The sequence below is a fragment of the Pogoniulus pusillus genome, chromosome 32, assembly GCF_015220805.1.
Source record: "Pogoniulus pusillus isolate bPogPus1 chromosome 32, bPogPus1.pri, whole genome shotgun sequence".
In the NCBI taxonomy this organism is placed as follows: Eukaryota; Metazoa; Chordata; class Aves; order Piciformes; family Lybiidae; genus Pogoniulus; species Pogoniulus pusillus.
The window spans coordinates 15,860,154-15,884,023 of record NC_087295.1 but is presented as its reverse complement, the minus strand read 5'-3'; the positions used below and the strand labels follow the sequence as shown (position 1 = coordinate 15,884,023).

The 23,870-nt window shown below is 44.8% G+C and overlaps 1 protein-coding gene across 3 annotated transcripts in view; it reads left to right on the top strand.

The window, feature by feature from the left end:
• The window catches only part of TRIM71 (tripartite motif containing 71), a 67,472-nt gene that overhangs the window by 25,836 nt on the left and 17,766 nt on the right, over positions 1-23,870 (top strand). For all 3 annotated transcript variants that reach the window (XM_064169603.1, XM_064169604.1, XM_064169602.1), the window contains exon 3: positions 20,450-20,617. In XM_064169603.1, the coding sequence (XP_064025673.1) occupies positions 20,450-20,617 (168 nt within the window). The remainder of the gene's footprint in view (positions 1-20,449; positions 20,618-23,870) is intronic.

Here is a 23,870-nt window from a genome sequence, read left to right as displayed (position 1 = left end):
GTTTCCAGTAAGAAGACTCTGATGGCCAGTAATGAGTTCTCATTTCCCAGAGCAGCATGTTAGGACCAAGCAAAAAGACCCTATCGCAAAAAAACCCCTCACCTTTATGTATATCATGAAGAATTTGGAGGAAAGGGCCTTCCACAGGAACCCCTGTGGAGATAGAAGTGAGTGTTGCTTGTTTGGTAAGAGAGCAAAACAAGCCACCTGCTCTGTAGGGGAGAGTTCAGACTGATAGCTCTGGTGCTATGCATAGGAGATCGGGGCTAGGCAGGGGAGCCATTTCCTGCTTCTCTCTCCAGCTGCTGCGGCTAGAGGTGTTTTCAGCCATTCCCCAGACTTTGCATTCAGTAGTTGGTGGCCTGAACATCCAGGCTGTTGACTAGCTTCTGTTCTGCCCTTCCTGGGTCCCCCTAGCATCTGGCCCTAACGATAAGGGAGCCGTAGCAAAGATGGGGAGGAACATGCAGTCACAGAAGGGGGCCTCTTGGTTGATACGGGTCTGTCTTCCTTCTCCTTAAGTCTTCCTTGTAAACTGCTACAAGGTCTCTTACTGTGATTAGGTGATACCGGATGGGCCCCTTGACTTGGAACGTGGAGGCAGGTAGTTGCATAGCCACACTCTTCATGTGTTCTATTGATGATCTACATTCACAGTTATTACCCTATTCAAGCAAAACATAGAGCATGTTATTTCTAGAAACTGAGCCGTGTGGGCACACACAGAGAGCTGCTGCCAGCACTGAGGCTGGATGCTTCTGAAAAGCATTACTCTGATTGTCTAGGAGCTCCTTGTGAAGGGTTTTAGGGTGTCTGGCCTCTACTGCAGACTTGAAGTCCTGACTCTAATCTGTTTACAGAGATCAGAATGGAGGTCTAATTGTATAGTGGAAAATGTTTCCAGGTATAAGCAGAGAAGCTATTTTTCAGTTTCACAGGGCAGCCAAAATAAGGGTTGAGGCAAGCTTAGGGCTGGTTAGTCACCTATCCCCATCTTATTCCACTTCCATACTGTGTTCTGTTGAGGAATGGATAACTACATGTAGTTCTGGTTCGCTGTTGGGCTGCTGATCATGTTCCCTGGAGAGCTCTAGGGCATAGTCTTGTCTTTTCCAGCTCAAGTAACAACCATCCCTTCATGAAAGAAGGTACTGAAATAGCTGTTCCACAATACCAGTTCCAGAAATAGCCACCTTGTACAGTCCAAACCCAATGTAACTCGTTGACTGGCCTCTTTATATGGGAACGGTCTTCTTAAACTTGAAGTGTCAGGAATAGCTATTTTTAGAAAGGCTCTTTTTAGCTTTATACATCTTACACCCTTCTCAGTGCCATTGCAAGTAGCAGCCATAAGAGTTAACACAAGTGGCAGTTTGCAGTCGTGATGCAAGCTTTGGTCTTTCTGTCTTGGAGGGAAACTTGAAGTGATAGAAATGGTTTTCATTCTGGGAAACAGCAGGCACACGCAGACTGCGTGAAGTGAAGATAACACTTCCATGGTGTCAGTGGTGAATTTGGGCTTCTGCTAATGGGGGTAAACTAAAATGCTAACCAAGTTTTAAAGACAGTGCTCTTTATTTTTTTTTCTCTTCTGTTTTCCCTCTGAGAGGTCTTGATGTGGAACTATGTATTCTATTACAGAGACTTGGAATGCTTCTGGTTACCTATTTTGCACCTTCACTGCTGTGATGGTTTGGGTGTTCCCTGTCCCCCCACACCTTGTAAAATCACCCAGACTAGACTCAGCGGCTCTGGAAATTGAATGAAGCTTTATATTAACAGCTTAGCACAATGTACAAGCAGAGAGTTACAGTATATAAAGTGATAGACAGAAATAGACAAGGTAAAAGGTAACACAGAAACACAACAGCCCTCCCAGAAACCTGAGTCCCCAGGAAGGGCTCTCAGCCACCCTTCCACCTTCTCCCACTCCTCTCTACCCCAGATGCTGCCTTGTGCCCAAGGAGGATTTGAGGGTTGGCCAGGGAGGTTAAAAAGCAGGTGGATTAACAAGGTTAGTTTAGAGAGAGAAAACTGCATCCCACAGCCCGGACAGAGGGCAACTCCCTTATCTATGTTTGGATTCTTGTTCTTACACATCTCAGCAAGCCTGTGAGTGAAGTAGACATCACCATTGTTTTCTTCTCACAGCCTGTAATCTAATTCTTCTCACCAAAACATTCTAGCTAGCCTCAAACTAGCACAGTGCTACTTAAATTGTGTGCCTGCATAGAGGAGTAAGATCACCTGCCTGTCTCTATCTCTTAATTTGCTAACCAGATGAACTTCAAAGTTGCTTCCTCTAAGAAATTACCACTGTGATCTCTAAATGTTCTGGTTTGATATTAAAGCAGGCTCAGTTTTTTTTTCACCATCTGAACACTGTTAGGCTCTTTGGAGAGAGAAGTCTTGCTGCTGTGATTAGGTCTTTGACTTGTGTGTAACAATCTGTAGTTGCAGAATGTGTTATGTTTATGCCAGTTGTGTGATCTTGAACCTCTCCTGGAAAGAAAGGCTGTGGCAAGAGGTGGTCCTGCTCACCCTTACTCACGAAGGTATTTCAGAATGGTGTGCTTGCCTTTTCACACGTTTGGGTGGTTAGTGGCACAGGGATGCATTTTATTTGAAGTCGTTAATGCCTGATGCAATTTTCTGGAATGCTGCTCTTCCCCTCTCAGTAGGAGCTGTGGGTATATGGCTCAGTCCGTGCCTGATGGTGCCTAGTTTATCATCTGAAGAGCAGGTAGTGATTCATCTTGGAACACACTGGGGCATAGGCTGGGGAGATGACCCTTTATGTCCTGTTTGGGCTACTTGCTGCACTCCCTACAACACGAAAGAAAGCAATAGCTTTCGACTTCATTGCCGTTACAATGGTGTGGACTGGGTGACCCTTTTAGACTGAGCAGATTGCTTGATACTGCACAGAAATGTCCTAAATAGCATGGAAGTATCTTAACATTGGAGTGCATGCAGACTGTTTTTGCACGTGTGGGTATTTTCAGCTGCTAATAGAGGGTCCAACAGACTCTTCGAGTGTAGCTCGTTGTATGGGAAGCCCCTTGGATACTTGGTCTGCTCTGTGCCAAGCAGCAGTAAATCTCTTTCTAGGAACTTGGAAGCAGCCAGGACGGAACTTGGCACACACGGTGCAGACGTTTATGCAGACATGCAGGGCAGTGTAAGGACTGGTCTGGAATTACTACCAGAGCACAGCAGCAGCTGACATTTAAGATTACAGAGGCTAAAGAAAGAGGACTTAAGAAACTGACCATTGCTTTCTAGAGTCTTTACTACCTCAGCTATGGGGGAAAAATATTAAAGAGGATACAGTTAGAGTAAATGGAGTATTCTGGTCCTCAGTCTGAGGAAGCATGTCTAAATTGTATATTGTTCTAAATACATGCCATTAATAACTGGTTTCAACTGTAATTTCTGAAAGCTTAAATCACTCCAGGAGAGAGAATATTTCAGTATTCACTAAAGTGCTTTAATTCTGTTGAATTCCACTTGCCTCTCCCTGCTGGATGAACAAAACCTACTTGAACGATTCAAATGTTTGAACGCTTTTGTTTTTAAAGTTTCCTAGTTTCATGGTCATTGTTTTGCACTTTATAGCTTCACAGTGCAAATGTGGTTTGGAGGGATTAAAGTTACTTTAATCTTAGCTTGCAAGATCTTAAACTCCTTCCTTCCCTCCCACCCTTTCAAGGGTGATACTCCACTGTGCCAGATTGCCCATATTGCCACCAGAAAATTGCTTGGACCACTTCTTACAAAATCAAAGGTCAACTCCATGCCTGGGTGGCAGCTGGGAAACTAATGATTTAATGCTGCTTTGACCTTTGGCTTTCTAGTCTGTTTGAATCTGACCCAATGTTTTAATTTTCCAATACTGCTGGGCAGTTGGCTTTTGTCTGTTTCCAGATGTAACTTGCATACTGCGGCCTGTTACTGAAGTGAGAACAAAACAACAAAACATCTCAGCCTGAGAGGGGAAGAAAAAATAACAGCGCCTATGTTTTCAGTTTAATGCTCCAAAACACAGCTGGCCAATGAGACTCCTTCAGCTAACAAGGTCGGGTTTAGGGCAACAATGTGAATATTTGGCCAGCGTTTACATACGTGAATATTTTAATGGCAGTCTCGCTGAGAAAAAGTAGGAGTAAAACCAGTAGCTCCTTCGCCTTCTGTCCTTAATATCTCCAAATGAGTACTGCTTCCTTACCTGTAAGAAAAGTCAGTCTGGTACTGCAAAACAGCAGAAAAATACTCCCTTGGTTCTTGGGGAAATGGAAGGACAAAGTGAGCTGCAATCAGTGGTGCTTTAGGAAGCTCTTTGTGTGAGGCGGACAAGATGTTATCAAGAGTACTTTGTCCTGTTTTAGAAGGCGAATATTGCTTTAGGTTTTTGAAGTACTGGTGATCTTGCAACCATCGGCAGTACAGTTTGGATTTGTTATTAATGGAGTGATAATGGTGGGGAAAGCACCCTAAGGTGGCCAGCCTTTTCTTCAGGAAAAGCCTGCTGATCGCTTGGAAAGATTCTCTTTGAGTACTGCTGTGTGGCAGCTGCGCTTTGCCTGAAAGTGCGAATCTTTTGCTAAGTCTGAGCTTTGTGCCCATTGCAGCTCCTAAAGCTTGAGTCCTGTCTGAGCTACACTGCGGCTTTCAAAGGTTGGGCTCATACCCGGCCTTGAGAGAGGTTAGGTTTGCAGAGCAGATGGGCTCCTAAAACTTTTATGGTCTCGAGTCAAATCACCTCAAGCTGTAATCTCATTAAATCTTTCGTGAATCGGTGGGTCTGGTTATTACTTGAAAGCAGCGTTACAGGAAGCGATGTTCCTGATGTTGTAGGGTCTGTCTTGGTAGTGAGCTAGCGGAGGTGTTTGCCTGTGTGTGGCTCTTGGAGCTGCTCTGTTACTGTGATAGTGAAGGTTGTATGCAGGCTGAACCTTCTGGTGTAGGATAAAGGTAGAGATTCATTCTTTCCTGAAGTCCTTATTGTGGTAACTTGGTGTGTGTGAGATCAGGGCTGCAATTAGGAAGAATTTAAATTTCCCCTTCCACTGTCCCGCTGAGCCACTTGTGTCTTGGAGTGAATTAACCTTCGGGAAACCAGCACAGTGCTTACCGTTGTGCACACAGCGGCTGGAAGAACTGCCTGACAAGACTGCCCAGAAGCCTGTCCTCCTGCTTCTTTGTTTTCACATTCAGCATACTTGTCCAAGAATTCCTGTGCAACAAAACACGACCTAGAAGAACGCTGTAGAGGCCAGACGTGTATCTTCCTCCAGTCTTGACCAGACAACTCAATAGGTTAATAGGCCTTGTGCTTGGAAATCTGGTTAAGCGTGTTTTTGTTCCTCTGGGTGAACTGCAGAAAGAGTTGTTCTTTCAGAGAGAATAAAGATAATCTATGATCTCAAACTTTCTTCTTAGCAGACAGGGGACGTGTAGGACTAGTTTAGCAGTACATAAAAAATTAATGACCATGGCTTAACATGCAAAACTAGTGTGTACAAAAGAATGTTCATAAAAACTTCTGCTGACTATGCAGATGCAATGACATTTCTTCTCTCTTGCTTACCTGCTCCCTTGCTTGTGTGGGAGCTGCCATACCTCAGGCAACGTGGCTTTTTGGTGAATTGTTGTGCCTAAAATGCAGCCAACCTCTCAGGAACAGCATCTTTTTTTCACGGTGCACTTTCACTGTGGGAATAATCTCTTCCTTAGATTGGAATTGTGTATGACAAGAGTGCATAGTTTATGTTGTAAGATTAACACGTATTTTTCACTCCAGGAATTGGGCAAGGGTTTAACTTCCTTAGCTATTCTTCCTCCTTTCTTCTTTCTCTAATTCAGTCTAGATAGCATTTATTTCCTTCACTGATGGAAGAGACCACCTATGCTTACAAGGCTCCAGTTACAGTAAGGCTAACTTGCCTGCACACCATAGAAGCAATCTAAAGCTAATGTTATATGGAGCAGCTGCTGCTGTTGAAAAATATGGGGTTTTTCACTTGAAAAAAATCCAAGTATTATAGCATTTTAAAAAAATTAAAAATACTTGCCAAAGACTTTTAAAAGTATTATTGCAGAACTGTGATGGTGGCACTGAGGCACTGTAGCTTAGACTAAAATGATAATGTTTGATACCAATTTTTTTGGTGGGTGTATGAATATTGTATATATTTGAGCCTCTCCTGGAAAGAAAGGCTGTGGCAAGAGGTGGTCCTGCTCACCCTTACTCACGAAGGTATTTCAGAATGGTGTGCTTGCCTTTTCACACGTTTGGGTGGTTAGTGGCACAGGGATGCATTTTATTTGAAGTCGTTAATGCCTAATTGCAATTTTCTGGAATGCTGCTCTTCCCCTCTCAGTAGGAGCTGGGGGTATATGGCTCAGTCCGTGCCTGATGGTGCCTAGTTTATCATCTGAAGAGCAGGTAGTGATTCATCTTGGAACACACTGGGGCATAGGCTGGGGAGGTGACCCTTTATGTCCTGTTTGGGCTACTTGCTGCACTCCCTACAACACGAAAGAAAGCAATAGCTTTCAACTTCATTGCCGTTACAATGGTGTGGACTGGGTGACCCTTTTAGACTGAGCAGATTGCTTGATACTGCACAGAAATGTCCTAAATAGCATAGAAGTATCTTAACACTGGAGTGCATGCAGACTGTTTTTGCACGTGTGGGTATGCTACAGCTGCTAATAGAGGGTCCAACAGACTCTTCGAGTGTAGCTCGTTGTATGGGAAGCCCCTTGGATACTTGGTCTGCTCTGTGCCAAGCAGCAGTAAACCTCTTTCTAGGAACTTGGAAGCAGCCAGGACGGAACTTGGCAGTCATTAATGTTTCTAACTCATTGTTTGGAAGCACCTCAGATTTACTCTGTGGTTTGACGGAGTAGTAATTCTGTTGTCCTTCGGGTTTTCACTTAATTGAATGTTCAGCTTTTTAGAATGCCTACCTTTCCAGCTCTCCCAAATGGAAAGGGAAGCAATCTTAAATCCTCTGCATGGGAAAAAGAGCTGTTCTCATAGGACACTCTGCAGCACTCCCTGGCTTTCTGCCAGATTGATTTTTAGGGTGGTAAAAATCCCCAGGAAAACAAACTGACTCAACAACAAAAAACACACTTTGTGGGGATAGTAAAAGAAACTTTAAGCTCGCTTTCACCTCTGTTTAGCTCGCTTGGAAGCTGTTACTGGAGAGGCAATCAGCTAGAGACATATGAAGACATACTTGAATTGTCTATCAGGACTTGTCTTAAATCTTCAGGCAGAAGTAAAAATATCTCCCATCTTGTGTTAATGCCTTGTAAACTAAGGTTTATCTGTTGTGCCTGCTGTCTATAGCGACAGGGAAAAAGATTATTCTGACACTTCTAACTTCCTGGAGCAGCTCTCATTATTCTTTAAATGCTTTTCTTTTATGATTTACAGTAGCGTTTTGGCAGTAGCTGCAGAGCTATGTCGTCATGATAGATGGACAAGAACTTACTCATTCACTCACAAGGGATTAAAGAATAACCTGCAGCACTGTTTGTTATATGATTATTGAAATGCCCTGTGGCTGTTAAGACAGCTAGGTCTTCCAAAACAAACATGAAATACTAGAGTTCAGTTGGAAGTAATAGTGCACAAGCACCCACAGGATAACCCTTCCATCAGGAGTCCTTTATAAAATGTGATTGTATAATCCTGCTTAATGAAGAGGAATTGGAACAAGTGTATTAATCTAACAAAGTTTTTAGCCTGTCACTGCTACAAGCATCAAAGCTTTTTGATCCTCAAAGACAACATTTCCTCAAATAGAATGCTCTACTGTAAGTTCCAAGTTGTGTGCTGGCAGCAGAAAATCATTTTTGAGACAGATGATACAATTTGGTGTTAGCAGAGGCCCCCTGGCACAGTACATGTATAAAATGCTTTTGTAACTACTGCCTTGGACTGCAGCAGTTGTTTAAAAAATCAGAGTAATCCAAAATTGGTTTTGCTTCATTGAGATTCTGCATTTGTGAGGACTCCCCACCAAAACCTTATGATGTTATAATCTTTTCCTGCTGTAAATTGTGCTGAAGTTAGTAAAAATGTTAAACTTTCGTATTTGAGTGAGCGTTTGAGAGGATGATGCTACAGAGAGGAGCTTGACTGCTTCATGCAAAGATGCCTTCCAAATGTTCATCTTCCTTATAGAAGTGCTTTCAAAGGCCTTATTCTGTGAGGACTTGGCATATAGAAATAGTTGTAAAAAAAAGAAAGTGTTTGAGCTGGAAAGATTGCACTTGAATTCTGTGGTGTGAGCAGGGCGGCGCAGCCGCACCACTGCAGCTGTTCAGAGCTGGGGACCTGTGGCCCATGTGGTTTTGTGTCCTCGTGTTGTGAAGGGGTTGTGTGCTGCTTCTCCTCTGCAGCTGGCCTGCTATGCAGGCAGGACTGGGCATTTGTGTTCAGAACTGAGACCTTCCAAAGCTTCTCTCATTAAGCTGTTTGGGTTTTTTAAGTTGGGAGTTTTGGAAACCTTTCTTTGTTCAACAAAGCAGAGCACAGCAGAGGGTAGAAAGTGGTATTGAATCTCTCCCTCCCTTCTACCTATATAACCAAAAGATGCTAAGGACACTTTTTTGTCCTACAAAAGGCAGAGGAAGAGTGCACTAACTGCAAATGAGTGAACAAAGACTGCTTGAACCCGGGGAGAAATGTTCTCTTCAGAACTTGTGGCCTTGCTCCTACAATGTAACAGGTTTAGTTTTTAACAAAGACCTTTTTTCCATTTATAGAATCACAGAATGGTTTAGGTTGGAAGGGACCTCAAAGCTCTTCCAGTTCCTACCCTCTGCCATAGGCAGGGACACCTCCCACTAGAGCAGGTCCCTCCAGGCCTCATCCAACCTGGCCTTGAACACCTCCAGGGAGGGAGCAGCCACAACCTCCCTGGGCAACCTGTGCCAGTGTCTCACCACCCTCACTGCAAACAACCCTTTCCTGACATCTACTTTGAATCTCCCCTCTGCCAGTTCAAACCCATTCCCCCTTGCCCTGTCATTACAAGACCTTGTCAATAGTGCTTCCTCAGCCTTCCTGTAGCCCCCTTCAGATACTGGAAGGCCACTCTAAGGTCTCCTCAAAGCCTTCTCTTCTCCAGGCTGCAGAGCCCCAACTCTTGTAGCCTGTCCTCATAGCAGAGCTGCTGCAGCCCTCTGCTCATCTTCGTGGCCCTCCTCTGGACTGGCTCCAACAGTTTCATGTTCTTTTTGTGCTGGGGCAAAGAAGAAGAAGAAAAAATGAACAGCTCCTGCTGATGGGGTTCAGTAGCAGGGCAGTTCTTGTTACAGCTCTCCGCTAGAGAGGTGTGAGCTGGAAGTGGGTGGAACAGCAAAACTGCACTGCTCCATCAGTTGTCCAGGCGGCAGCTGTAGCCTAATGCTGGGGTGGTGGTGTGAGGAGCAGGATGACTCTTTAATCCCCTGTCCCTGCCTGACTTGGCCAGCTGGGCGTTTTGCTACAGAGAAATCCCAGGTGATCAGGTTGTGCTCTGATGCATATTTGTTGCTGTTAGTTGTCTTTACTCCTCATAGCTTAAATTACCATTCTAAATTAACTTTTTTCTTGGAGTCTTGCCACAAGGAGTCACTGCAGGCACCCAATTCTCTTCAGTAACTACTATCTCTGCAGTGATGCTCATTTCCATAATGCTGAGCCTCTTTTGACAAGCTCATACTCGAATGTCATGGATAGTAGCTGAACATGAGCCAGCAGTGTGCCCAGGAGAGCCCACAGCATCCTGGCCTGGGTCAGGAGCAGTGTGGCCAGCAGGACAAGGGAGGTTATTCTGCCCTTGTGCTCAGCACTGCTCAGGCCACACCTTGAGTGCTATGTCCAGGTCTGGGCTCCTCAATTCAAGAGAGATGTTGAGGTACTGGAACGTGTCCCAGAAACTGGTGAGGGGCCTGGAGCACAGCCCTGTGAGGAGAGGCTGAAGGAGCTGGGGATGTGCAGCCTGCAGCAGAGCAGGCTCAGGACAGACCTCTCTGCTCTCTACAACTACCTAAAGGGAGGCTGTAGCCAGGTGGGGTTGGTCTCTTCTGCCAGGCAAGCAGCAACAGAACAAGGGGACACAGTGTGAAGCTGTGCCAGGGCAGGTCTAGGCTGGATGTTAGGAGGAAGTTGTTGTCAGAAAGAGTGATTGGCATTGGAATGGGCTGCCCAGGGAGGTGATGGAGTTGCTGTTCCTGGAGGTCTTGAAGCAAAGCCTGGATGAGGCACTTAGTGCCATGGTCTGGTTGATTGGCCAGGGCTGGGTGCTAGATTGGGCTGGCTGAGCTTGGAGGTCTCTTCCAACCTGGTTGATTCTATGATTCTATCTGTGGTGCAGGTATGTGGGCTGATCTTACCTACTGCTGTTACTCAAGCTGGAATTGCCCATCCTAGTAGTGGTGGTGTTTCTTTTTGGTAAATGCATATTAACCACCTTTGTTAAAAGGCCTTTGCAATTTGTTAGTCTAAAAGTTGATGCTTTTCTTTTTCCTCCCCTTCATTCTAACACAAATCCTCAATTTGAAGATCTGGAGAGATGATTTTTAAGTTCTGTGGGGATTATGTAATGTTGCTAAATCTATTAAATAATGGTGCAGAGAAGCCTTGCCCAAATATACTGCATTTGAAGATTAAAGATGTTGTGCAACCTCATTTCTAGTTTTACATTAATGGTATGTCCATAAAAAACATAACTTCATCAGGAATTTATTACTCTCGAGCACTGTTCTCTAGTAGTTGTTTTGGCTCTGGGTTCTTGTGTTCTTCCCCTGTTGTTGGCAATAAGGCCACACAAGGAAGGGGGAACAGCTAGACAAAGCTGCCAAGTGGGCTCAGAGTGCATAGTTGCTTAGTTTCTCTAGCACTTTTCATTATTTTGCAGCTACTGCACTCTGAATTGCAGGTTAACTTCTCACAGTGCTTTCACTGGGACTTCTCAAATGTGCACTTCCAATTTTTATCTTGTAATTGAAGCATTACACTGTGAAAGGATAAACAAACTTATGTTCCAAAGAGTATGTTTCTGAAACAGGATTTCTAGTGCTACTTAAAAGGAAAAAAAACCAATCACCACAACCCCACCCTCCCCCGAAACCTACGACCTCTCTCCACCCCCAAGCATGCACCCCCCTGAAAAACCCAGCAGCAAAAACCCACAGCCCCCCAACAAACTGAGGCAGAATCTGTCGTGGTTTAACTAGGTAAGGCCACAGTTTGTAGGGACAAACGTTTTCTCCTCTTGCCTGTTACTTCCCTAACAATCGAGGAGTATGGATTTGGGATGTATAACCTGGTAGGCTTTCTGAAACCCCCACAGAAGCTGCCTAAGAATATTAATAGGAACCTGTTGTGCAGAAGTGACTTTTCCTTAGGTAGAGATGGTTTGACTGTAGACTAGCTCTCTAAGAAACATAATCCTAGACAAGATTGGCAGCAGGAAGCTGCTTTGGCAAGCTGCACGCAGCCAATCAGCTGAAGACACTTAACAATTGCTTGCCTTTGGCATGAGTGCTAGCTGGCCCTTGGATGAAATCTAGGAACTTTAGAGTGTGTTTCTTTTCCTGCTCCCTCCCCCTCTCAAATGAAATGGAATAAGATTTGTTTTTACAGTATATTAAGAGACACAAACATTTCTACCTCTTCACTTGCAAGGCATATAACAGCATCCTTACTGTCAGCTTTCCATGTGAGGGTCAGCAGTTACCAAGGAGATAGTGTTCTCTGCAAGTGTGGAGTTGAGGAGCACAGATCTTGAGAGGTGAGGCTTGTACTCAATGAGCAGGCTCTAGGAGCCTTGAGTGTACCCTGACTCCTGCTCTAAACCCTCCTATGCAGAGAAAAAAATCCAAAAGATCTAATGCTGAGCTGTGTAGGAAAGGAGAAAATGTTACACAAGGGCCTTGCAGAGATGTTGGAGTTTGCTGGCTTTCTAAGAAACAAAATGTCATGTGCAGTAGCAAAGCAATTCTCAATCCATTACAGCTTAGACATGATGTGAAATGATGTGAAACCATGGGCAAACTCTGGCTGGGATCCCTAAGATGCTTGCTTTTCTCAGAACTGAAGAATTAGGAGGTGCCATGAAGGATTTATAGGGACCTAGGGCAGTGACTTGAACAGATGGACTTGAAAGTGGAGCTTGGTTCTGACCAACTCTGTCTCCTTCCACATCAGGCTGTTAGAGCTGTGGGCAATGAGACAGAGTCTAGCTGGAGGCCTGTAACTAATGGGGTCCCTCAGGGGTCAGTACTGGGACCAGTATTACTCAGTGTATTCCTCGGTGACCTGGATGAGGGCATGGAGTGCACTGTCAGCAAGTTTGCTGTTGACACAACTGGATGGAGTGGCTGCCACAGCAGAAGGCTTTGGTGCCATTCAGAGAGACTTGGACAGGCTGGAGGGTTGGGCAGGGGGAAATGAAGTGAAGGTCAACAGCAGCAAGTGTAGAGTTGTGCACCTGGGAGAGAACAACCACAGGGATCAGGATAGGTTGGGGACTGACCTGCTGGAGTGCAGTGAAGGAGAAGGACTTGGGAGTCATGGTAGATGGAAGCATGGCCATGAGCCAGCAGCGTACCCTTATGCCCAGGAGGAGCAGTGCCATTCTGGAGTGTATTAGGACTGCAGTTAGTAGGTCGAGGGAGGTTCTCCTTCCCCCAGGCTCTGTCCTGGTGAGGCCTCATCTGGAGTACTGTGTCCGGTTCTGGGCAGGGAGCTGCTTGAGAGAGTTCAGCACAGAGCCATGAGGATGATTAAGTTGAACTTCTTCCTTATGAGGAGAGCCTGAGGGAGCTGGGGCTTGTTAGATTGGAGAGGAGAAGGCTGAGAGGTGACCTCAGCAGTGGTTATCAATATGTGCAGGTGAGTGCCAGGAGGCTGGAGCCAGGCTCTGCTGGGTGATGCCCAGCGACAGGACAAGGGGCAGTGGGTGGGAGCTGAAGCATAGGAGGTTCCATGTGAACCTGAGGAGGATTTTTTTCCCTGTGAGGGTGACAGAACCCTGGAACAGGCTGCCCGGGGGGGTGTGGAGTCTCCCTCTGTGGAGATGTTCAAGAACCGTTTGGATGTGTTCCTGTGTGATCTGGCATAGGAGAACCTGCTCCGGCAGGGGCGCTGGACTGAATGAGCTTTGGAGGTCCCTTCCAGCCCCTGATTTTCTGTGATTCTATTAGCTTGCTTGCTTGAATATTTAGACCTACCCTGTGGCTGCTTTTGTCATGCAGGTTCAGTTCAGAAGAGGCATAGGAACAGCTAATGAGTTGCATGTTGAGGCAGAGGCTGGTCTCTGCTGGTGAAATCTGTAGAAGAGCTGATACTGTTGGCTGGGTAATCTGCCAGCTGCCCGTACTACTGCCTCTTTCCACTGGCTAGCTGCTTTACCTGCTTTTGGTGCTGAAGCTGGTGGTGTGACTTTTAAAACAAATGCAGCTCCCAAGCGCTGCCTTTAGAACCTTGCAGAACATAGACTTAACCATCAGGCAGTAATTACAGCCCACTCTGGGATTATACTGAGGTGGCACAGTTAACATTAGAACCTTAAACCTCCGTTTTCACCCTTGTTTAGGAAGATTTGGAGCAGTAAATTAAGGTGGATGTGAGATGTTCTTTCCAGTCCAGCAACTGGAATCTGAGGTAGTGAATTACTTCAGCTGGCCAAGTGACTTGGCATCTGAGAGCTTTTAGGAAGCCCGCTGATGAGTTAGGTGAAGTCCAGGTGAGTGGTGTAGGGCTCCCTTCATATTAGAGCAGATGAACAGGCAGGTACTGCTGAGGAGAGAAATGCTTGGGATGCTGCAGTCCCAGGTGGGTAGCTATAAGTAGGAGCTATGGTCATCACATGAAATTTTACTTAAGACTTTAACTGGAAGGGCAGGCTGCAGTTTTACAGTATGTGGGAGCCAGCAGATCCTTAAACTAGCTTTGTCAAAGGTGTGATTTCTTATCTCCTAGCCTGTTGCACCATTACAGTGATTATGTGGCCTTGAGAGTGAAGTGTATCTTGATTGTCCTTTAGAATTTGTGAGTGCTGTGTTTGCACAGGCAACTTAAACAATCTTGCTCCGTTCCCAGCTGACTGTTAATACCCACTGGATTTCCTAAACTTAATTAGTGGCTAAAACAAAGCCAACTACAAAAAACCAACCAACCAAAAAATCCCCAAACCTTTGCTTTTAACCTAGATGATGACTGGCCTCTGATGACCACCACTCTAAAGTATGCAGCTGTTTTTACTGGCTTCAGAGCAGATCAGAAGGAAAACATCAAGGATTTTCAGTGTGGTAGTCTACTTGGTTTGATCTGGTTTAGCTCATCAGTCTTAGGTTGGATACTGTTCTTCCAGATAGACCTTGATGAATGCTATCAAGAGGTTTAGAGTGACTTTGAGCTGTGAGGCTGGAGTGCTGCAGCTGAACCATGCGGCACAGTAGCATAGCTCTGGTGAGAATTCGCCTGTGCGGACACACCAATCTCTGTGGTTGGGAAGGGCCTTTAAGATCATCAGGTAATTGTCATCAGATGTTTCCGTGTCCTTAGCTGTGAATCCTTTCTCCCTTCTGCTGTCCATGCTGCTATAACCATCCCAGGGTCAGCTAACAGAAAATAGTTTACAAACAGCAAAATTTTTCTTCACTGAAGACTTCAATCTCTTAACTGAGACTGGAGGAACAGTGAAGGGAGGAGAGAGGTGGAAGGCAGGAGGCACAGGGCTCCTTCATAGAGTAGCTGTCAGTTTCCCCGTGGAGTAGCATGATAGCCTTGAGCTGTGTATGGCTTCACATAGAAGTGCTGGTTAGATTGGGAGTTGTGTTAGTGACCTTCCTTTTCCCTTGTGCTCAGCCAAAAGATACCTGTGTGGCTGAGGAAAGGGGAACAGAACCCACTTGAGTGTCTGGGAAGCAAGGGTATATATTTACACCAGTGCTGGGAGAAATGTGTGTGGAGCAACAGCTTTATTTCCTACAAACAGACTCTGGCGAGTCTTAAAATCCTCTGTTAGCTCTGCTTTTCGTATTCCAGGTGGGGCAAAAAAATCCAGCTGGCTTTAACAGGAGAGCTGAATGATCCCCTTGCACTTGATGAGCAAATAGGCCAAACCCCATCTCTGTTCATCCAAGTGGCAAAGATGATAATAAATAGCAAATTGGTTTCACTAATCTGACTTAGTACAACTTCCTGTGCGTGCTGCGTGCCCTCTGTAGTATAGGGCTGTAATGCTTCACAGTGCCCCTGCTCCTGTGCAAACTCTGTCGTTTAATATTGACCTGAAAGTGAGGATTTTCTGCTGGGGAGACCTTTTGGAGTAAACGTGCTCCCACTGGAAGCACCGAGGGAAAACTCGTGCTAAGCCAGCCTCTTATGCACAAGAGTAGTATGTCAAAACACAGATTCTAAGGGCAACTTTGGTTGTTAAGTGGTACACAGAAACATACATGGCTTTAAGTATCTCTGAAAGCAAAATGGCTCAGGTACACTGAGAAGCAGTCTGTAGTTCTGATGCGTGCCACATGGCTTGCTCCTACCTTCTGTTGGTCTGTTTAAATTTCAGGAGGTAGATCAGTGCAGAAGTTAAGGTTCCTAAAATGCTGCTCCAATGTGAAGCGAGTTACCATGAATCGATACTGAAATGGAAGCTAAGGACCCACGTCCTACAGAGTAAAAATACTGCCTCTTTCCACTGGAGCTTGCAGCAGCTTGCTCTCCCAAACTGACCCAGCCTTCCTAGGTGGTATATTTATATGCTATAAAAAGCCCACAAAACACACACCCAAAGAACAGAAACACCCTTGCCTGCATGATGCAGGGAAGCAGGGCTTTTTTTCCAGTCGGGGAGGAGGCAAAACCTCAAAACCCAGTTGAGGGAGGAGGAGCAAAATTAATTGGAAAACAAGTTCATGCTAACTTCAGAGTTGTCTAAGCCTTGCACACTGCCTAGCAAAGCCACTGGTGTGTGAGAGCTACGTAGGCAAACACATTTGGTAATGGGGAGCTTTGATTGTGACAGTATGATTGTGATTTTTTTTAATGGCCATAAGCTCAAACAAGTTAACTTAAAATGTTGTACTGAAACTCCTCCCTAAAATGTAAGTCAAGAGGCTGCTGCTTTTGTCTGGATGTTTTCATTTATTTTATTGCTGGTTAAGATCGCAGAGTAAATTTGAGAGCATCAGACTTACATTTTAAATAATGTGACTCTGTGACACATCTGTGACCTTGTGCTCATTCTTAACGCTGTAGGCTTAAATCAAATCAGTACAAGATGCCGGAACATGACAGAGAAAATGCTTGAATATGGCCAGCTCCACGTGCTTTAACGTCTGCCTGTGTCTGTGCAAGCCGGGAGGGGGAAGGCACCGTGAGCCTTGCTGAAAGGAGCGTTTATTTAAACACAGGTTAAGGATAGGCCTCCTGAGATGCTGTTTCTGCTGAATTCTCCTCTGTCATGGTGCCTACTACATTCCATTGCTTTTGTCTGGGCTTGGTATTTGGGAAATTTTGGTGAGCCCTGGAAGGTGGAGGAAGCAGGGGGGAGGGGAACATGCTGGAAGCTGGTCAGCGGTAAGGAGAGGAGGGCTGGTGTGGGAATTGTGGAGTGGGGTCAGGGTTTAACTTTAGTGGCCATTCATCAGATGATGATTGATTGCTGTGCAGTCTCAGGGGACATTTAACAACATCTCCACCCATCCCCCTACCCCCTTTGAAAGCAGATGGACCAAAAAATGGGGGAGAGTGACACCCAGGAATTCCTGCTGTTGTAAAATGTTTTTACAGTGCACTGTACAGCCTTTTCCTGAAGCAATATCATTTATGGCCTTGCTGTTGTATTTCTTGGGCTGCTGTGGCTGTAAAAGATGAATAGCCTGGTAATATGGTTCACTGATTCTGTTTAAATTGAGGTAGGCTCCCTTTATTGTTTTGTGTCTAAAAGTGTATGCCACCAATTCAGCAAATATTTCCTGTTTGGGAAATAATCAACCCATAGCTGATTTATTTTTAAATAAATCACTTTTAACTATCTTTAAAACTATTCCCCTTTTGCTTCTGACTTCCCTTAATTTTGGTGGAAATGATAAAGTAGTTACTAATATAGTGAAGTGGTCCTTTAAGAGACTTTTGCTTGTAAAACATGGTTTTTTTCCACCATAAAATAATGAAATTAACAAGACAGTAACTTTGTGTCATCTTTGCCTCTTCACAAAGTAGGGGAGGGGAAGTGTAAAGATATTAAGTGCTGTGCTTTGTGTGTGTTTGAGGTTTTACGTTGTGTGGTTTTGTTGGGATTCTTGCCGTGGTGTGCTGGCTGTGGGGTTTTGTGTGTGGTTTGCATTTTGGTTGGTTTTGTTGTTTTTTGGTTGGTTGTGTTAGTGCTTTTTTTTCAAGATGAGTATCCTAAGCTGATCTCTATTATGGAAGACTTAGTATTGCTCTTCCCTTCCTTCCCACTACCTCTGCCTGACCACTCTTACTTGTCATATCATGAGCATAGGAGGAGCAGTATGTTGCTTTATTAACATGCTGAAATGTGGGGTGCCCTTCTCCAGTTGCTGAAATCAGAAGAGGAGGCTCTGCCAATCTTCTGATGCGCTTGTACCTAATTCCGAGTTGAAAAAACACTCCTGTATTGCCCTGCCTGTGTTGCTGATGCAATTCCTTGTTGAAGGTGAGGGATTTGGCTTTTTCTTGCTTTATTCCATGTAGAAACTTAATCTAGCAGTGTGTGACCTCTGTGGCCATGACCTAGGGACTGGGATGTGAGCAGACTTGAGTTTAACAATAAATGGCTGGTTATGGTTGCAAGCACGGACAAGCTCGATGCTGTGCTCCAGGCTCGGCCCAGCTGGCACAAATCTCCCTTGCTGCTGTACCCTGCACAGCTGGGTACTTTACAGCTTAATTCTTGGAGAGCTGGCCCGTACTGCTGGGTAGAGCTGATGTACATGCAGCCTGCTGAGCACTGCTGACAGCGTGTGTGAGAGATTCACCACCGGAGGAGAGCTGGCCTTGTACTACTGCCAAATGTGGGGGTTCTCTTGTAGCCTGTGTCCAGGAGGGGTTTTCTGTGGGGTTGCTGGTGAATCTGGCTCTGCTGGTGGCTAGCTCACTGCCCTGCCCAGAGCAGGAATTACGTGGTTGTGCTTTTCCTGTGTGTATTTAAGGTAACTGTTCTAAACTAAGTGTAGTATATTTAAGGTAACTATTTTAAACTAAGTGTAGTGATTGGTCCCCATCACTGTCTACTAATTTTTGACCAAATCTCTTAACATTTCTGGCCTCAGATGTAAATGTAGGTCGTTTTCACCATTCTGTTTAGTAAGAAATACAAGGCTTTGTCAGTGGCCCTATAGTATTTACCCAGGAACTTCCACTGCCATGTCCTGTGTTCTTCTGAAATGAGATTATTGCTCTTGTCCCTCTTCATTCTGAATTCAAGAGCGATGCTTTCCAACACATTTTGATGGGTGGCAAGAGGCAACTGAACAGCTTAAATTTAGTTCTTCTTTGGTTTGAACAGCTGGATGACTGGACTGCTGATGCTCTTAAGTTGCAGCAGGAGTGCCTGAGTGCCAGGACTGATCTGTGGTGTTATATTGAGCTTTTGTTGCTGGTGTTGACTGTTTTGAAGGACTAATACCAGATAGAGCTTGCTTCTGGACTTCTGTTCATATGGTCATCATTTTCATACTTTGAGCTGCTCTGCTTGATTGAGGCCCCAGATCCTTTCTGTATGTTTAAGTTTATCGGATTCATATGGCTTAACTTGATACCCTGTCTTGGTTTTCATTCTCTCTCAGCTTCCCAGTTATTTAAGTGGAGTCATTCAGTAACAACATGTCATAAGCATTCCCTGTAATTTCAACAGCAAAATCACAGAATTGTATGATGTTCACTTGCTCATACATAGACAACCACAGTGTAAAGACCAGGATCTTTCTTTTGAGGAAGATACATTAGAGTAGTACATCTCAGCGCCAGAGCAGTTTTATGTGGAAGACCTGAGATTATGCTTTGCAGTTCAGTATTCAAACAGCAGCAAACCCTAAGTCTGTTCCAGTTTCTCTACAGCAGTAAACTTTCAAAAATGAGGAGAAATATTTTGGTAAAATCTGTCACATGTGCTCCAACACACACACACCTCTCTGAGAAATTACTGCAGGCTGCTTCAGCTGTTGTGCTTATGTAGGAGCCTAAAATGTCACTTCATGCAGCATAGGCAATCCAAGGGAATCGCTTGTCCTATCTTCCCTCTCCCTTTTGAGGGAGAAAGGAAAGTAGGACGTTGAGTATTGTATCCTAAACCAGCTGGGTTTGGGAGTGAGTGGGTGACAGCTGTGAGAAGGCAGGCATATCAAGTGCCTATCCAGCCTTTGTTCTGCTCTTCCTTCTTTCTGTAAGGTAGATTTCAAGTAGCGGGTTATGGAGAAGTCGTTTGTGCCAAGTCTTCTTTGCTGTTGTATTGCAGGTTTTAGGCTCTTCCTGTGGTAATCTGACATTACATTCTAACAAAATGTAGTCGTTAAGAGCAAGACCTTGAATAGAGAACTTCGTGTTGAAGCATTGTGCTTCTTCACTTGCATCTGTCTAAAACGGAACGGTTGCTTGCCTCCTCGAGAAAAAGCAGGCTTCCAGGGGAGATGCTATCTCTGTCTGCTGTTTCCCTCTGCTGGGTGGAATGGGAACAATTATGGTTAATGAATGGATCCAACTTCTAGGCTAACATCTTGGTGCAAGACTTTCGTTGTGATTTGAATACAGTTAAGTGTTTTGTGTGTAGAATGGAGTTTTAGTGGTTACCAACAGCTCACTGTGCTGCAGCATTCAGACTTGTTTTCCAGTTCAAACGTTTCTAAGTATTAGTAGCATAGAAACAGCTATAGCAGAGGCTTTTTGCTTTACTGTTGGGAGTGACAGGAGGGGATCTTGCCTGATGCAGTCACCACCCTGAACAAAACATTTGCATATTTTGAAAGGAGGGTGGTTCTCAGCGCACGTCATTTTTGTTTCCCCCTTCTAGGGGGGTGAATGTGGTGGTGCTGCAGTTCTACAGCATAGCAATTATCAAATGACCCACTTTTAGAATGTGGTCTTTATATATGCAGGAAAAGTCTTCACCTGAAACTTGCCATAGATGACATCTTCAATATGCAAGTGTTGGCAGATGGCTTCCGCTCTTAAGAGGAGCTGATGTGGACATTCTTCCTAGTATTGTGTTGCAAAGAAAACAATGACACTTCCACCTGACTGTTAGTATGATGCAGAGCTTTCTGGGAAGAAACTACTATGGTGTCTGTAATCCTCTGCTTTGTAGTTGCGCTGTTGGGTTGCTTGGTTGTTCTTTCATCCTGGCTCAGCTAGGTCTCTTAATTCAGCATGCCTCACTGCCTAACAAAGGTGTTTTTTTCCTGCTAGGTACTGCATTTCTACTGTGATACCTGTTCTGTACCCATATGTCGGGAATGTACCATGGGGCGACATGTGGGTCACAGCTTTGTCTACCTCCAAGATGCCCTACAGGATTCCAGGACTCTCACCATTCAGCTCCTGGCAGATGCTCAGCAAGGACGACAGGCCATTCAAGTAAGATACTCCCAACTTGAATACTTCATTTCCCCTTCTTCCTCCCAGCTTGCCTGTTACAGGGTAAGGTGTCAGGACAAAAAAATGCTTCTGCTGTCGATCTTCTCACCCTGTTTGTTCTCTCAGCTATGACAGAAGCGGCTGTGGAGCTGACAACAGTGTTGCTATGCATTTTGCAATCTTGCCATGTAAATCATGATATATATGAAGCTCTGCACAAATGCATGGAGAATCCTGGGAAAAGTTCTGATCTGGTAGAGCAGTACCAAGCTTGGCTTTGCCTTTACAACTGGGAGTTATTTTGAGCCGCCCTGCATGCTCGTACAGAATCTAGCGCTGTAGCTGCCTGTGACTAGCTGGTGGCAGAACTGAAGACACATCAAATACTAATCCCTGTTGGATTGCTGTAAAATTTCCAACGTGCCTGAGCCAAGGATGTGGAGCTATCTCTATACAAAGATTGCTCTGCACACACTGCCTATTACTGCATTCTGCCTGAGCTGTGTTTTACACTGCAAATATAAACACTTGGCAGCTACTGGAAGGAAGGCAGAACAGTGCTTCAAACTCCAGAAGAAATTTAGACAGGAACATAAGTTGTAGGGATATGTAACTGTTAAGTAACTACTTTATAATACAAGCAGTAGTTTCTGCCTAGGTAAAAAGACTGGATAGGGAAAGAAAGCATAGTGGGGAGCTTCACTACACACTACTGCCTTCTAGTTGTTAGCCTCAAATACTAAGGTTATAGACAGGTGGGGTTGGTCTCTTCTCCCAGGCAACCAGCAACAGAACAAGGGGACAGTCTGAAGTTGTGCCAGGGGAGGTCTAGACTGGATGTTAGTGGGAAGTTGTCGTCGGAGAGAGTGATTGGCATTGGAATGGGCTGCCCAGGGAGGTGGTGGAGTTACTGTCCCTAGAGGTGTTGAAGCAAAGCCTGGATGAGCTTGGAGATCTCTTCCAACCTGGTTAATTCTATGACCTGCATATTCTGAAACTTAACACTTCCATGCAGTTAAGTTTGCTTCATTTACTATTATTAGTTTATTAATTTGAGTAAGTGTTGGTAGACTAGGTATAGGAAACAGGCTTGCTTTCTGAATTATGGTGTGCAGACCTACTGGTTGCCCATTATCACTTCTTTCTAGCAGAGGAGAAAGTAAGCTTGTTCAATGCAACAAGAGCAGCTAAGTTTTCTTTCCTTAAGCCTTTGCACCTGCAGACTGAAAAAAGAAGTGTTATGGTGGTGTTGATAGCAAGCTATTGTATCTCCTGTTAGCTTGTGATAGCTACTTCTTACAATGAGCAGCAAATGCAAAGTGTTTGGAACCTGGATAACTGATTTAAAACTTGGGTTTGAGTCAGGATCCTGCAAACATTAGCTTATTCCAAGATTTGTTTTAAATTGAGTCACAAGGCCCTTCAACAGTATCCATACTGAGACATTTCATGTGTCCCCAAAATGAGCAAGGAGGAAGGGACTATGCTAGGTTAAAGAACTTCACTGGTGCCATGTGCAGAATTTCTCTTGGCTGTCCTAGACAAGGGCTTGTTTGTTAGTAATTAAGTTACTGCTTTTGACCTCCAGGTCTCTTAGTCATCTAACTTGTGTGGATAAACCATCTAAGAACATACTGTCTCCAAGTAGAAATAAGCAGAGTATCGTTGAATACTGCTCTACTATGCTCACATGGGTGCTTTTGTGCCTGCTTTATTCCAGCTGCATTTACTGTACTCATCTCCTCCCCTTTTCTTATGGCTTTTATGTTGTAGGCTCCTGTCATTGTGGTGAGCAGACTGCTTTATGATGGTACAAGTATTATGAAGGTGGCTATACTTGTGTAACTTGAACAAGAAGTTTAATTGAACTTTGTGCAGTTTTGCCCTGGTCTAGCTGGAGCCCATCCAGGTTCAGAGGCTGTCTTTGGAGTTGTTACTTGGACAGCTTGTGCAATGATTCTGTAAAATGAACCATGCTTTTCAAGAACTAAGTTGTTTTATTAGTTTAGTGGTTTTTAATCTCAACCACTGTACATAAGAGGGTAGTGAGCAAGCAAGATAAAGTTGAGGAGCTGGTAATCTGTGTGTGCATATGCAGGAATGGGAACACTGTACAACTCCAGGCAACTACTATCTAAGCAATGTCAGCAACAAGTAGAAGAGCATGTGATGCAGTTAAAAGCAGAAGTGCCTGACTCCAGGGTTGATGCAGTGAGCCTGCTGTAGAAGAAAGTTTCCAGGGAGCAGAGCTTTCCTTGTTCTTGGCATGAGGATTGTGAAGCTGTGTATTTATCCTAGGGAGGAGATAGCTTGTCAGCGTGAATTTAAAACAATCTCCCAACTAGAGTCTAAAATAGACTGGCTTCAGTGCTTTCCTTACAGCTCAGAAACAGCAGACAATTCTAGTACAAGCTGCAATGTGATGAACATAACCCAGAGCTTTTAAGAGGCTTGAAAAGTAATAAAGTGTAGTGATGGTAGGATTGATTCATACTGTTGTACCAGCAACTCTTTAGTGGGCTCTGAGAGGGATAGCTTTCTGCCACGAGGTGTTGAGGAGTGGGGAGGGCTAGTCGAGAGTAAAGGGGAAAAGGTGGAATTTGAAGGGCATTGCAGGAGGGAGGAAATCAAGCTATGAGTCGACTGGCTGCAGAGTATCTGGTTAACCAAAGTTGAAGGCTTTTAGGAAGAAATGTTTGTTTAAACTCTTCCTGCAGCTCAGGAGGAAAGATTGTTTTTCAGAGTCCTTTTTTTCAGAAGCAAGCTGTCAGTTGGGATGCAGCTCAGCCTCTTGATCCACCGAAGCCTGATGTAGTCTGTCAGTTCTGTAAAGTCCAAACAACAGTTTTCAAAGGAGTTGAAGTCCTGCCTAAGAAGTGGTCAGCCTGGCAACAGAGGCTTGCGTTTTCAGTCTGGGATTCTGCAGCAATGAAGGCTTCCCCCTGCTGTGCCCGTGCAGGCCTGAATCATGTTTCTGAGCCCACCCGTCCCTAGCACAAGAACTTGTGTGCCTGAGTGTAGGACTGTTGAAGCTGAACAGCTAACCTCTCTGTGGGTGACATTTTGACTGGGTCCAGCCTCCTGGCTGATGAGCTCTGCGGTACTACAAGGACGTGACAGGGAACAGAGCAAAAACACACTTCTGCTTGCAAGACCTCTTTCTTGTCCTGGTGGAAAGCTATCCTCATTGCTGGGATGCTTTCCTAGTCTTTTCAGAGATGTAGATTGATTCATGGGATGAGAGGGAAGCCAA